The sequence below is a fragment of the Bacillus rossius genome, chromosome 1 (assembly GCF_032445375.1).
Source record: "Bacillus rossius redtenbacheri isolate Brsri chromosome 1, Brsri_v3, whole genome shotgun sequence".
NCBI lineage: Eukaryota > Metazoa > Arthropoda > Insecta > Phasmatodea > Bacillidae > Bacillus > Bacillus rossius.
In genome coordinates, this window is record NC_086330.1 from 149833662 (window position 1) to 149850374 (window position 16713).

At 35.3% G+C, this 16713-nt stretch overlaps 1 protein-coding gene across 3 annotated transcripts in view; it reads right to left on the minus strand.

The window, feature by feature from the left end:
* LOC134546274 (probable nucleoporin Nup54) overlaps positions 1-16713 on the minus strand; it is a 109411-nt gene that overhangs the window by 26920 nt on the left and 65778 nt on the right. For all 3 annotated transcript variants that reach the window (XM_063388982.1, XM_063388983.1, XM_063388984.1), the window contains exons 4-7: positions 16230-16379; positions 15123-15273; positions 11840-11982; positions 7285-7437 (exon numbers count right to left, since the gene is read on the minus strand). In XM_063388982.1, the coding sequence (XP_063245052.1) occupies positions 7285-7437; positions 11840-11982; positions 15123-15273; positions 16230-16379 (597 nt within the window). The remainder of the gene's footprint in view (positions 1-7284; positions 7438-11839; positions 11983-15122; positions 15274-16229; positions 16380-16713) is intronic.

Sequence of the window (16713 nt, forward strand, 5' to 3'; positions counted from 1 at the left end):
CTTCACCACTGGCAGTATTTAAATATCACTTTTTCAGATGTTTTGCCCTATTCCTCAATTCTTCTGTTGGCTGGAATTCTGCCATATTCTTCCTAGAAGAGATATGCAACAAAGTATTTAGCATTGGCGATTCAAGACATGACCTGTGCACTGTCTTGATAAGTTGAGCTTACTAAATATCCTTTCCACCCCTGCATTTCTGTGTGGAAGAATAAGCATTGCCTCTGCAAGTTTACAAAGCAGGGGAAAACATGTTTTCCCATTAATTTAATACTGTGACACTTTATGAGGCTATTTATCATCTGATTTTTATAAATCAATTTTTAATTTTTTCACCTGATTAAAATAATAAAATGGATAAAGTTTGTACAAATACCACACGTATGCTTGCGTTATTTCGATCCGAGAGCATCGTCATCAACAGCCAGGACTGTTGGTTTATCTCAAAGTTCCCAATGATTTTTGTTCAGCACTCAAAACACCATGGTGCAACAGAAAATGTGGTCTAACCACGATCAAACCAGTTTATGAAACAAGATCACGCCTGAGCTATAATGATGCAACTGGTTGTGAGTGAGTGACTGAGTGAGTGAGTGAAAGTGAGTAAATGAGTGAATGAGTAAGAGGGTGGACTAATGAATGAATGACTCAATGAAATAATGAATAATTATTTGATTAATCAATTAATTAGTTAATAACTGAATGAATTAATGGAGAAACAAATGAACAAACTAATGAACAAATGAACAAATTAATGAATTAGAGTCCAAGGAATCTCTTGGCTGGGCGTACAAGCTCTAAAAGTGGAGAAAAAGCCCCTTCGCCTGTATGCACCAGGCACTGAATTGACATGCAGTCTTGGTATCAGTAATATGACTCTATGGGACATTAAGAATTGACCCTATAATTTTATGCTGGAATATTTATGATAAAAGCCTTGTTCAGTGACCACACACTCGACTTCTGAGCGTGCCTGTGGGCCTATCATGCTGAATCGCACACAGCTGCACACAGGCACCTAGGAAAGTTTCACTTTGGGGTCTACAAGTATGAGCTCAAAAACATTTAATTCAAATTGAATGATCTGATATTCAATATGACATTTTACATTGAAAATTTTTTGAATTATTTGTTACAAAATATATAGCAAGTGGGACAAATCACAAAAAATTTTAATGAAAAAATTTTTATGCATGAAACTAAGAATATTTATTGAGAACTTTTGTTTGTTTTCTGCAACATAGTTTTATTGCATTTTATATATAACAAACCAAATGTCACTAGTATTAAATTTATTTAGAATACTCTACTTTTCAGTATCATTAATAAAACCATATTTAATATTAAATTTTAGTAGTTTTAATAAATTAAATTGCAAGGTTTTTAATTTTCTATCATATTACAACTAGGGATGGGGCGACCGAATCCAATATCCGCCGAATCCGCCGAATCCTAGGGATTCGAAGATTCGGCGGGTCTGATATAGGATTCGTCAAAGGATTCGGTTTTTTACTATTTAAGGGAAAAAAATACAGTAAAACTCGCTTACGAGGTCCCGCATGGTAGGTTTTTCCGTATAAAGCGTTTAAATTGCCCGAGGTCTCATCATTTACGCCATTAAATGTGTGATATAAAGTCAGTTAAAAATTTTTCTGAAACTTCCGGTCTCAAATAATGGTGCACGTAAATATGACGAAAAGACAAATGAACAACAACATAAGAAGAAATATGGATGATGTACGATAACTACAGTACAAACCCAATAGTTATTTTAAGATAGTTACCATAAAAAGAACCAAAGATTCTTTGTAGAATACAGTGAAACCTCGTTAATATTATCCCGCTTATTACGAATGACTCGTTAATATTACCTATTACTATTTCCCCGTGAAATATGCCCATTAAACACAATGAAGATTTGTTTGGTTAATACGAAATTCTCGTTATTATGTATAGCGAACAATAACAATTCCCGTCCGTATAAACAAACAGTCATGTTTACCGTTTAATACGAACCAAAGATTACCACAAAGATACGGCCCCGCCTGAGTGTCCGAAGTGTGTTTTTAACTCTATGTTTTCAAAATCACTCGTTCGTGTGTTCGATATGTTCAGAAATCACTCGCGTTTGTACAATATTCGATATATCGAACTTCACGTGGGATGGTATTTACGTTCGATTTTGTACTTCCTTTGTATACATGAATCTGTGCCGGACCAATAAAAACAAAATATATGTTACGCCTAACGTGTTTAATATTTGTGTACGTTGTAATGAAAGTTTAAGTGAATTATCTCGTGAGAATTTTATTAAACTTTAGAATTTGTACGTACACACATAAAAATGGAGGCAAAACGTAAACGCAAGGAAATTGCATTGAAGACGAAAATTAAGATAATAAATTCAGTTCGTCAGGGTGAAAAAACGAAAACAGAACTTTCTGAAGAGTTTGGTATATCAAAATCAACCTTAAGTACAATTCTAAAGCAAGCAGATAAAATAGAAGAAGCGGTCAGGAAAGGTAGTAATCAAACTAAGAAAAGGATGCGCGTCGGTAAACATTCCGAATTAGAGGCCAAACTGCTGGAGTGGTTTCATCAAATGCGCGCCGCCAGAGTTCCAATTTCCGGGCCTATTATCCAAGAAAAGGCTGATCAGCTGGCACTGCAACTCAGAATTGACGATTTCCATTGCAGCAACGGATGGCTTCAACGCTTCAAAGATAGGCATAATTTGGCCACAAAATCCATTTGTGGCGAATCTGCAGCTGTCGACCAAACAGCAACGAGTGACTGGCTTCAGTCAGTACAGTCCATCGTAAGTAAATTTGCACCACAAGATGTGTTTAATATGGATGAAACAGGGCTTTTTTACAATCTGTTGCCCAATAAAACTCTAACCGTAAAAGGTGAAAACTGCCATGGCGGTAAACACAGTAAAGTTCGTCTTACAGTTTTACTATGTTGTAATCAAGATGGCAGTACTAAACTTCGACCCTTGGTTATTGGCAAGTCTGCCAAGCCAAGATGTTTCAAAGATGTTGCAGCAAAAAACCTGCCAGTAGATTACGAGGCAAACAGTAAGGCTTGGGTCACCACAAAAATTTTCCAGTTGTGGTTGTTAAAATTGGACAGGAAAATGGCGACTCTAAATCGCAAAATTTTGTTATTGTTGGACAACTGTGCTGCACATACTGCTCATGGTATGAAGTTGGAAAACATTACCTTACTCTTCTTGCTACCAAATACAACAAGTGTGACACAACCACTCGACCAAGGTATAATACAGTGCTTGAAAAGAAACTACAGACAGCGCTTGGTGAAATACCTTATCAGGCAGTGTGAAAAAGGAAAGACTGAGCTTCCTAGATGGTCAGTTTTGGATGCTATCCGCAGTATAGCCATGTCGTGGGACAGCATCAGCCAAAAGACAATTGTGCATTGCTTTGCAAAAAGTGGTTTTGGCCAGCAAACTGTTGAAGAACCTGACTGTGATCAACCTTTAGAGGATTGGCAAGAGTTAAAAGAACATGTGCAAGTTGATAATGACTTCAATGAGTTTGTTCATATTGATGACAGTGTGTACACCAGTGCAAGATTAACTGCAGAAGATCTTGTTGGTTCACGAGGATTACAGGAAACACCAACGGCTGACGCTGTACAGTCACTTTGTGAGGGTGGTACGAGTCAGGATAATGATGGTGATGACGACAATGGTGAGGTAGTGCATAAACTTCCAAGCAAAAGTGATACAATCAGTGCTTTGCGTACACTGGAAAATGTACTTGCTGCAAGTGATGTGCCAATTGACTTGATTGCAGGATTTGAGAAGATATGTTCTGCTGTAAATGATATTTACAGAGATAAGTGTGTCCAGAAAAAAATTAATGATTTTTTTAAACCTATGTAAATATATCTTGCATACTTTGCATAAGAATTGCTATACACTCAACAGCAATTAACTGTACGGTAAATGTTAATCATTTTTGTCAAAACTTTGGAAGCAAATTAAATAAGAATACATACATACGTATATGTATACTAATTATCAGTCTGTTATAGTATATTTTATTAAAACTATTAAAATTGCTTCTAAGTGTATTTTGTTAGTGTGCATGTCAATATCTGGCTTCTATTACAATAATAATATTCCACATTTTTAGTGCTCTGACATGTAGGAATTCAATATTTCTTATCGAGTTCTTATTCTACCTATTGGCTCAAGAACCTCATTAATATGAACCTCGTTATTACAAACTGAAATATTTTACTCCCCTTCAGGTTTGTATTAATGAGGTTTCACTGTACCATAATTACTACAGAAGCATGATAGCTACCATATTTGCACTATAGTTACCGTAACAACCGAGATGTATATTTACTGTGACCGTGATAGTAATGTATTATTTATTTATGACACATTAAATTATAGAACATTGTTGAAAAAAAAAAGGATGTTAAACTTTGATATGTACGGTTGGCACATGTTGCTAAGAAATAATGCGATGTGAAAGAATGCAGTACTACTGCGAAAAGTGAAAATGGTACTCCTGGATTTTTAGGTTAAGGCAGTCTCTTTCGTTTTTCAGTAATATCGGCCGAAAATTAACAAGCGTACTGTATCGGAAGTCGGCAGAAATGCCGATTCAACTAAATATTGGCAAAATCGGCTTCTTCAATACAGCTCTACATTTAATGACATGAGTAAACATATTTCAGACTTCGGGATTTTACGTTGTATGTTTTTGCCCGGCTAACCACACATAGAAACGTAACAATACAAAACAAACAATGTTCCTGAGGTTCTGCTTTATTTGGAAATAAAAGAGTTTATTAAATTATCTTTGTTTATTTCTTTAAAAAAAATGTTTTTTCTCATCGTTACATGGCTTCAATACACAATTTTACAAATGAATTTAATTAGAAAAACTTCGTTACTTGTACAGTTTTTGTCTTTACTTATTCAAATTTTAACGACGTCTTTGAATTTTGATAGGATGAGGTCCAAATACATACCATACCAGACATTTTTCTGTTGATGGTCGTTGAGTCTTGTCGCTCACAAAAAAATAGAATTTATTACTGTCCCTTGGTTAGCGATGTAACTCAAGGTACGGTCGCGCACTGACCGAAGTCCCGCGAAGTTGGGCCGTTGCCGACGCCTAGGGCCTAAATTTCTAATACATTATTCCGGAAAAAAAAATGAACTTAGTTTAAAAAATTACGGCCTGGCCCCAGCCCCTAGGCGTTAAATTGTCCCTTAGTGCAACTCCATAATATTGTGCGAGTTGCCGACGACGCGACCGGACTGGACGACAATCGAGCGACAACTGAGTTGGTAGACGAGATTACCTCCCTTGTATAGGTGAAGACAAGGGAAGCAACCCCGTGGGCCAACCGACCAATCACAGTACAGCATTCATCAACATGCCCAAATAAGGAATTTCGGCCGAGCGCATCACACCACGCCAGGACTCGCCCTGATTGGCTGGCTAGTGGTAGCCTCCAGAGACCCTTCCAGACGGTCGCTACAGCTGTGCGTACAACGTGACGCGTAAATCCCAAACACGCATTTACAAAGTGAAAAATAGCTTTCTGGCGCCAGAGTGTCGCGCCTGTCCGCTCTTCCTTCTGTACTTTCCAGACTATTCTCAAAATATTACACTAGCAATATCCAATAGAATATAAAATTACCCAAAAAATTCAAATACAATGTTAAAAATTTAGTAAACAAAGTTGAAATTCATATAAAAACTTTTGTTTAAAAATGATGTCCTGTAAAATTATAATATATACTGCTTTAATTACTGACATTAATTATCAAATGTCAACATTAATTATTATGAACTAGAGTTAACCCTCAAATTAATAATTAAGTATCTCAAGGAAATAAGTATTTTAAGGCTTTCCATGAAATTTAACCAAAGTAATTAATAACAATTCTTAACATATCTGAACTGTTTTCTATATCAACAAAAAAAAAAATATCCTTCACCTCAAATTTATTCTTAATATTCTTATGACCCATTTTGCAATGCTACAGGGATATTGAAAAAGACTTTAATTTCCATGTAGGTTTATGTGTGTTTTTTTTTTTTGCAAGTGTAAATTGAATGAAGTAAAATGCTTTTATTTTTATTACTTTCAATTGATTAAACTTTAATGACCAGTTACAGATATTTATGACACTAATTTTGAGGTTAAGCAATTTTACTAAAGCATTCCAGCCAAGCAGGTTGCCAGCGAGAGACGCTTCTCTTCTGCTGGAAACACTATCTCCAATCGTAGAGCTAATTTAACTCCTGAACGTGCAGAACAAATTATTGTTCTGCATGATAGATTAAAGAACAGAATTTAATACTCTGTGACAATCTCTCTCAGAATTATTGTGCTGAAAAGTGGAAATGTTGAAACAATGTGAATGTACTTTTCAAACAACATGGTTTTTGGTGCTAAGTTTGTTGAAGCTCAGTAAGGACTCCAGAAAAATTGACAAGGATGAAATTTTCCCAAAGATATGTTACATTTACACAAACATATACTTGGTTATGTTAGTTGGATGATATCAGTTACTAATGAACCAATGGAAACAGGTAAGATTCAATGGAAAAAAATGTTATTTTTTTCTAGCAGTGCAAAATGTAAACACACACTGTAAATAGTTACCCAAAATTAATAAGCCCACTTCATTTTAATACTTTATTCAAACATTATACTAAGTTTAAGATAAAAATAATTTCCCAAAAGTGTAACTGTACCACAAAAGCTCGAGCTCGGCTCGAAGTAAAATTCTTAGGCTCGCAGACCTCTAGCTTATTTATAGAAAAAATCCTAACTGCTAATCTGTACTAAAACTGAAATTTCTCAAGAAAAAATTTTTGTCTTTATATGCACTTAGGCTATACCAGAAATGTACCAAACTACATGTGATAAAGTCAAGGGACTTTTAGTGCAAGCAGAATACATCTCACTTACATTAGATATGTGGACATCATCTGTTAAAAGATTCGGGTTTGGGTTCGAGATTCAGCAATTCCAGTCGAGGATTTGAGTTAGGATTTGGATTCGAGGAAATCAGGATTCGCCCCATCCCTAATTACAACAATCTATTATCGTTATCCAGTACATATATTTTTTATTTAACTGTATTAGGCATTAATTTTTCTTGGACTCCTGTGAAATACAAATAAAATAGTTTAGTTGAATGTTTAAATTTTATTCCATAAATATTTGATACTCGTGAATAATCGAAGAAGAAAACTGGTCAGTGGCGACAGGGCTCACCGGCGGGGGGCTGCTCCAGATACTCCGTCAGCTGGTCCTTGTCGGGCCGGACGACGGCCAGCACGCTCTCCGCACTGAGGCTGGTCGGCTGCTGGGTCGCCACCTTCTGCAGGTGAGCGGCGAGCTCCGAGGCCAGCACCCGCCTCGTGCCCCCTTCGCACGCCGCCCCACAAACATCATCTCCAGGTTAACTATCTACTAACACAGTACATGGTGCCAGCAAGCCTCTTTAGTCTTAGTTCATCAGTTGGTTAGTTCATTTTTGTATTATTAATACTGAAATGAGCGTATGCCCATTATGTTTTTACTTCCCTAATAATGGTCAAACGTGCCAACAGTCAGTGAAAGTTAAGGTGTGCCACAATCAGTCGTGTGTGGGAGTAAACCTAGCTAAAATGTCTTAGACCTGGCAGTATTGGAAAAATATCAGTCATTCCAGAAAAAAATAGATTCTGGTGTTCTGAGGGTTACACAACCCCTCAAGCAGGAGTCGTAAGCAAGCAGTCAGAACCGAACACTACACTCTGAAGAGCATTCATGGTATCGGAGGAAAAGGGGAGCCGCAGTTATTGTCAGCAATGCCAGTGGTCAAAGGGCAACTGACCAATGAAGACAGACCACAGTGGGTTGCTGGTTTGAGTCCCCTGCAAGCGAGTGCAACTAGCAAGCCAGACAGTGGGCAAGTCGACTAGTCCTCTTCATTTTGCAGCAGAACCAATTGCTGTTGATAACCGCATCTTCATGTGGCAAGACCGACATTTAAATAAAAACTCCAATGAGGAGAGAGCTTTGCTCAATCAGCTATGAATAAGTAACCGTGTGCCGATAATGCGCCATTTCGGCACCATTATTTCTAATAATAATAAAAATTAGAACCCAGCACCCCCGCCCCTCCCTTGCCAAAGGTTTTGGGAGCCAACGACCCCCGATGACCCGGGCCCGTCCGAGCGCGATTGGTCGCCATCAGGAGGCGCGACGTTTGAACGGTCTCGCACTTGAGACCAACAGTCCTTCATGCCCGCGACATCTAGCGAGAGCGGCCAGAACTAACGAGCAGCTCCTCCCTTCTCTCCGCCAGAGCGCAGCACGGCTCTCTCCCACCCGAGCCATGCCTAAAGGATCGACTCAACTCCTAGTCGAGCGGTCGGCCCTTACCTGTAGTTACCTCGCGACTCGCCAGAGCGAGCGAGCGAGCGAGCGTGAAACTAACTCCCCCCCCCCCCCCGGGGATAGGCGGAGGAGCGCGTTTTAACTACATGTCCCGACGCCATTTTTAGAGATTCGACAGGCAGCACTCAAGAGAGACGTTTCGACTCCGCGTCCAGAGCCAAAGCAAGAGAATAAGAATCGGGAACCGTTTCGCTACAGCATGTAGTCGGCTCTCGGCATAGCCAGTTTGGCTCTCTATTAAATTTTAAGTCTTGGCTGCCCAGAATAGTGTAGTTTCCATTTTTTTTTTGTCAACTTCTTTACATCCACCATGACTACCGCGATCTTCCGCGACGCTCACCTGGACTACTTTAGGGACCGCCCTGTCCGACTACACCCCGCAGCTTCGGTAAGTGTGTTCTTCAAGGTCCCACACACTTCCCTTTTAATCTTTCTCCTGGGCTTAACTCCGCCCAGCATCAGCCATCTGTTCACCAAATTGGAATTTTTGGTTACAGACGGGGTCCAAGAATTAGATCCAAAGATTACATGCAAGAGTCATGGATCACAAAATTAAAATTTCAATAATTAGGACGGAACTTCACCGCTAAAATTAGCAGTCTGTGATTGGGCGCGTGGAGTCACAAGATTTCTCCCCACACCGGTCAACATACAAGTTACTTCGTAAATCGACTTCCTCTGGAATTTAATCCCCAGAAACATCCGGTGCCAGGACCACCAGTTTTCAGGACATAGTAGTTGGTTAAATTCATTTTAAAAGCATATTAAAAATGTAATTGTCTTTCTTTTGAGCCTGCGAGCTCACGTAAACTAGGGTCAAGTTTAAGAAATATGGTTGTTTTTCTTTTTATATGTATTTTTTCGACCCGGGGCTCCCTTCCGTTTGTAATTAATGTATTTTAATACATGTGTGCTTAAAGATAAAACAAAAGAAAAGAAACAGCTAAGTAAATAATTTTAGTAAAAGGGCAGTTATATAAATCAAACCAGCATTTTTTATTTCATTATTATTTATCCTCAATCCACATAGCCTCCTAGAGTTACTAGTAGGTTATAAGAAAATTCCTTTGTACGACGTCTGGGCACCTCTGTGATAATTGTTGTGTTTTTTTTTGTTTGTGGGCTGACGCTTCCAAGGCCTTATTTTTTATTTATTAATTTATTGAGTGTTTATCTGAAGCCCAGCGTACGTTACAACCGGGCTAGTAATTTTCCAGGAAGATCAAAAAACTGCATATTTTAAAGTAAATGTATTGCGTACTTTATTTTATTTTAAATAACTTACTTTTTTTACTATCAAGCAAGGGTAACCAAATATACTCCTCCAATTACCTCAGCATGGAGACTACTGTAGGGTGCAGTGTCTGCTTTGTATATTTAGGCGGTTCAATTTTTGTGCAATGGTGCTAATAGCTCTGTGATTTATCCCGAAAAATGTTTTTGGTGTATGTGAAACATCCACTATAAAGCATTGGAACCAAAAACTTATTTCATTAAAAATGTAAATTACGCGGTATTGTTTGCTAGGCAACGATATGCAAACCTCCTAAAACTTTTATTATATTTTATTGAGAACCAGTGAACCGCCACAACTTTGGACAAATGCAATCTACTAATGTGGCATCAAAAAGCATATGTTATGGTGTAAAGGTCAAGTTTAATTTTAATTTAATGTCTAACGTAAGAAATTATATGATATGCTATGATATGCTATCATGGACTTTTCTGTCGGCTCTTTTAAGACCTACAATTCGATAGTACATTATGTAGTTTGATTTGTTAGTCATGTATAAGTCTGCGTAAGCCATATAAGCATCCTAAATGTGTCTTTTTAGGACTTGATTTCAATTTAGAAGAAGTATGCGAACAAATAGCAGATGCAGATAGCAACTTTGTTTTATACTATTTAGTGAACAGAAAAATGATAGATTAACACATGCTTTTGTCTGCTTACTATAAAATAAACATTCACTAATTCCTGAACTATGAAAATCGTTTGCGAAAATCAGTTTTTATTTTGAATTTAATTCAAATATGAGTACCAAATTTGAATACGAATATAGATTGTATTCAAAGGTGAATATTTAGAGTAGCTGCTTCTGGGAATAGGAAAAAAATAACTGAAAAGATAGGCTGGTTAGGTTGTGAAAGCTTAACTAATAAAACGTAACAATTATTAAAACAATTGATTATTCAATATTTTCAAGTGTTAATACAAATAATAAACTACATATTTGTATTCGTAACTGAAAATTCAAATATTCACACAGGCCTAGATGCAAATTTTGCCAATCCACCGTTTAGACTATTGGAACTAGGAGTTTTGCTAAACTGGCACTTGCATTCCATAGAAAATTTCCCTGTTGTGAGGCTTAGATAGTACATGCAGAACAAAATAGTGAAAACTGGGAAAAAGTGAACAATAAGCAGCAAGGTTGAGCAGTGGTAAGACTTTAAAAGGAGCCGGGCTCGAATCCCAGTACAACTATGCTGATTTCTGTTTTCCACAGTTAACCAAGATCACCCCAGCCAAATGCTCAGATGCATTGCTGATTCCTGCCCTAATATCCCCAGCCTGTAAAAGAGATTTAAGACCAAAATAAAAATAAAATTAACACATGGGCTTAGCGAGTATAAAGGAAGTAAAAAAAAACCTAGACGTGTAAGCCTATCTCAAGTCATAAAATAGGCAAGTTTACGGCAATATGCTAATGGAGAAATCGTAAGATTTCAAAAAATTTAACTCGCAAATCTAAAATTGTTTAAATAAAAATTATAGATATCTGAAACTTAAAACAATCAAAATTCAATGAAGCTTTTATTTATCCTTTGTACCAATATTATATCATGAGATTAAGCAATATCGATTTTCTTGCCTGTTTAACTATGACTCATATTTGCATTACAGCTACAGTACAGTACCTATAATCTTAAGTCTTAACACACAAGTACTTGCTAATTTATTTCTACTATTAGTTAATATAGGTCAGACATACCAATTAAAAAATAATAATAAAGTACAGCTGATGTCACATTAAAAAATATGCTAGTTTTGTGTACCAAGAAATATGGCTGATGTCACATTAAAAAATATGCTAGTTTTGTGTACCAAGAAATATGGAGATATAATTTTGTATTTTATTATATGTTGAAAAATATATTCTGTTTTTAAATAATTTGCATTTTTGAAGTGAAACTTCTTTAAAACTGGTAGGGTAAGTCAAGATATCAGAGAGTTAACAAAAAACTAAACATGAAAAGCTCAGGAGTGGGGTGCTCAATGGGAGAGGGGTGCAGAAACAACTCTTAAAGTAGTGAGTCAAACAACTGATAAGATTTTTTGCATTATCTAACCAAGAATGCAATGTGAAGCATATGGACTCACCTGTTTGAAGCTTTTCTTGAACATAAATAGTAACTTGGGTTTTTGTTTCGCTTGTAGACAGCACACTATTGATAACTACAGTAAGGTTAGGCCTGTTTCCAAGAACGATGTTCAGAGTATTTATGAGACTGGCTTCATTATTCCTGTCAAAAGACCACAAAAGAAAAATTTCTAAAAACTTTTATATAATAATTTACGTACATTTCTTTACAGGTAATTTTTAAGTGTGATATGTATATTACAAATTAAGATACTAACTGAAATTGAAAATAAATTCTATCTTGTCAAATGATTTTATGTATTTAGTGGAAATTTCAAAATACATGTATGTTCATTTTAACATGGATGAAAGATGTACTGCTATTTCTTCCATGACAATTGAAAAAATATTATAATTTTTAAATAAAAATACCTATCAGGAAAGTCCAGTTTCTTAAACATTGTTCACATGCACATGAAGCCTCAATATAAATTATAAATCTAACTTCTTAAAAATTTTACTTTAACTACCAAAATTACTTTGTGTTGGCATATTTCAGGGCCCATTTATACTTTTCAAAAAGTTTTTAATCAAAAAATAACTTACAGTTTAATTTTGTGATATTACTCCAAAAACAGGCAAATCTATTAATACTTAAATGTTAAAAATTTGATTGGTTTAGGTAACCTCATAATATTTAAAATTATTTAATTACATGAGCTACGACATCAGCAGAAATAAAACGTGATTCAAATTCATCTCTCACCCTTAAAAATGCCATATTGCCTGGAAAGTAGGCCTGTGCGAAAATCAGTTTTTTTTTAGATCTATTTGAATACAAATAAGAATCCCAAATTAGTCTTGAAAACAAATAAATATCAAATTCAAATAGTAAGAATAAAATTATAATCCCATTAAAAAAAATTTTCACATCATATAACAAATAAATAGGGAAAGAAAAAGTAATTGTGTAGTGTAGTAGCTTCTGGGAAATAAGACAAATAAACTAAAGTAAAGAGTTGGTTGGATTAAGTCAGCTACAATAATTATAGGTAAAATTTAGTGATGGGATTTTCGATACTTCGATACCTCGATACTTTGATACCTCGATACCTTCGATACTTGACGGTATCGCAAAGTATTGAGTATCGAAACTGTAAGTTCGATACATTTTTTCGATACCGGAATGCTTGTTCATTTGTATTGAATTAAGTTTTGAGTCGCCATCGTACAAAATATAACTACAGTAGAACCTCGATGATACGTTCCCGTTTCATACATTTTCCCGTGTCATACGCTGATTAATTTTGGTCCCGCCGAAAGTACTACTATATTTACAATGGTTTACTTTCCCGGAACATACACTTATAAAATCATTAATTTCCCGTTTCATACGTTTTTACAAAGCGGAGAAGTCCTAAAATCCACAATTTTTTTTGTTATATATTCCTCCTGATAACTTACGTTTTAATTAATGCTTTTATTTTGAAAAACGTTCATTGTTTACCTTTGCAAACGTAAGAAAATAACTTTATCGCACCATAGATATGGATAGTATCAGGAAGACTGTGCACTTTGCAAGTACCATCTATAGCCAGCACCAAGCGAGACTAGTGGCGCAAACTAGCAATGATTATGAAAATGGTGGACGCGCTTTACCAAGGCACGGATCTCATATTTTGTGCATTCATTAATCTTTGAACTGAATATACCAGTTTGTTATTGTTTTCTTAAGATCGGATGGTTTTGTATTTTACGTTTCTCAAGTTAAAATTTTATTGAAAATTGTTCTGTTGCATAAAGTTGTTTGTAAAATGAAACAAACAAGCAAAAATTTCTGATTTTCTTTTTACAATAGCCTAATTTTTTTATTTCTAATTTAGGCTTGGTGACTTCCCCACCCCCTCCTAGAAAGGACTTCATAACATGTTGTAAGGCCACTGTTTCTCATGTCAGCTTTACTTATTATGGACTGTATTTTACATTTCTGGTGATTTTATTATATGTATATATAATGATGAATTCATATCTTTCATTAATATAATGCAATTATTTACACATTATGTATTCAAGTTTAATCTGACATTTTGCTGGTATGCTAGATTGAATTTATATAGTTTCAAACTAATTTATGTTATTTGAAATAATTGTTACTTAATGGGAAAATATTTTTCCCTGGAGTATCGAAAGTATCGAACTGAAAAAACAATACAGAATCGAGTATCGAAAGTGTGGTATCGTCCCACCTCTAGTAAAATTTAGTTAAAATATTAAAATTTTGAAGAAAAAAATATTTTTTTAATTATACAACTAATCTAACCAACCATCATTTCATTGAGGTTCCGATTCACCTTATTTACAAGAACCTACTACTCTACATATTGATCCATAAAATTTTCATGAAACACAAAATACCATGAAATCCATTCCATTTCACGAAAAAAGTGTGTTTATTTCTTTATGTTCTGTTCACAAATTAGTGATTAAATGAGCTCATATTTACATATTTAAACCTAGTTCTCAACATTTTCATTGTTAATGGCAGCCAGGTAAACTGTATTTTAGTTTAGCAATATCATGCACACAATTTCTGAATATTTCATCTGATATCTGAAACCATTATATATATTTTTTTTTAGTTGTGTGTGTTTCATCATAGATACATACAGCAAGTAAACAGTTACTGTGTTGCATGTGTTATTCAGATTGTGACTCTTCATTTGTAGCCGTTGAAATTATGGCGTTAACTTCTTTTAATGGCCATTGCAATAGTGTGCCTGTGTTTTATGGTGTTGTAGTCCATGGTTGTTGACGTTTATTTTTTCCCATTACTGGTATGTGTCACAAAACAAATATAAATAATAAATATTTTGTTTCCACGTTGTAAATTTCACAATTATGGCATGTTTTGAATCATTCACGTGATTTGTTCCATTACTGTTTAGCAATACAGTAGTGAAAAAAAATTTGAATACTTGCATGTTTAAAACAATGCTTATTGTTCATGTTTATGATTATGAAATCCCATTAAAACATCAAAAAAAAAAAAAAGTGAACGTTGGTATACGACAAACTCACGAAGCATGCTAGGTCAAATAATCGTAAGAAAATGAATTTTTGTTATTTCGAAGTGTCAGTATTCAAGGTTGAATAGAACACGAAGAATAAACTATTTGTATTTGTATTTGAAAATTCAAATATTCGCACAGGCCTACTGGAAAACACTTGGTAACAATTCCAAAGTGTTCGGATCAACTATGATTGACTAACAGTGGGGCCGAATAAGCATCACAGAGTACTTACTTAATTTCAGTGGCTTTCTGATTGAAGACTAGCGCCACCAGGCCATCTTTGTTTTCTGTTGTGGGCATACAGTTGTAGCCGATGGCTTTGAATCTGCAGAACGGATTCTGTTGAGTGAATTCCACAGGCGGGGCAGTTGTCGAATAATAACCTGTAACTCATTCGATTATGCACTGTTTTTAAAATGAAAGGGAAAATAAATTCACAATTTGTTTAAAATCAGAAAATGTTCCATGTTTTATCCCATAATCATCGCAAACGCATAATTGTTGCACCATTATTTTACAGCGTCAAAATTTACATTAGAAAAAATTCTCGCATAAACATTGCATCATGTTTTTGGTCCCGCTGTTAGATTCTGAGAAGATTATGCAGGTAGTTTTCCTGTATAAAACAATGTACTTTAAAGTTGAAATCTATTATTCATTTGGATATACTCATTTAATTAACAAAAATGCAAAGTTGTCTGATGTGTAAATTTTCTTTTACAGACCTTTCAAACATTATAACCTTTATCTATTTGTCTTTGTCGCCACTGTGTACCACTTATAAAAATGAGGCCAGCACTAGTTGGCATCATTCATGTTTATTGTTTGGTTATGTTGATTCACATATAAAGCGAGCACACGTAGTTGAATATTGATTGATAGCTCACCGATTGCATGCAACACGCACGCTCTGTATAATGCTGAGTTAATTACATTTGATAGCCCACACTCTTTCGTGGTGTGTACTACAACGAGTTATGCGTTAGTTCTGGCTCACGTTCGGGTCACGGTTTTCGTTTCTCTATTTAAAGTTGAACAAAATGTTTTTGTTGCATGACTTATTAATTAAAATTATTTGGCATACTTGATGTATAATCTAATTTTTAAATAAAAGTACTTTCCATGAAAAGGTTTTGTTTTTAGGAATAACTTTACCCAAAAAAAAAATTCTTTTTTTTAAGTCACACCCCTACTTTTTCAAACTTGATTTTAGTATAAAATGTGCAACGATTATGCGATAAAACACAGTATGTTAAGTATTTTTCACAGTTTGCAATACAGCAGAGATATAGCTGAATATCCTTGATGTAAGAACTGTACATACAACAGCCACACAGACCTTTCCCCACACCCCAGAAGGCTTGAAGCTGGTTCCATTGCACTAACGTCGAATCTCGTTCATCGCCGTATATGTTGCAGTTGGTCACAGCATTGTAGAGAGCTTCCTCAGGGTTTATTTGAGGTTGCTGTGGTTGTGGTTGTGGTTGTCCTGAAAAGAGCACAAAATACAAATGTGATCTTTTCGAAGTGGACCACAAAAACAATTCAGTCAATGGCCACAGTGATGATACTATATACCAAGTGTTGCATCTTTATGCCATAAACTTAAGTTTCACATATAAAAGGCAGATTAATTTAAACAGTGACAAAACTGTATCCAAATTATGTGCACAAATATACAGTATCATGAAAGTGCATCAAGGCATTAAAAAGAGACAAAAATGAATTTCAAAATGTTATTGGTGTATAAAAAATATGTGAAAAAATATATATGTAATTCATAAAGCTGGCAAGCTTGAAAAAAACGGTCTGTTCTACTTTGT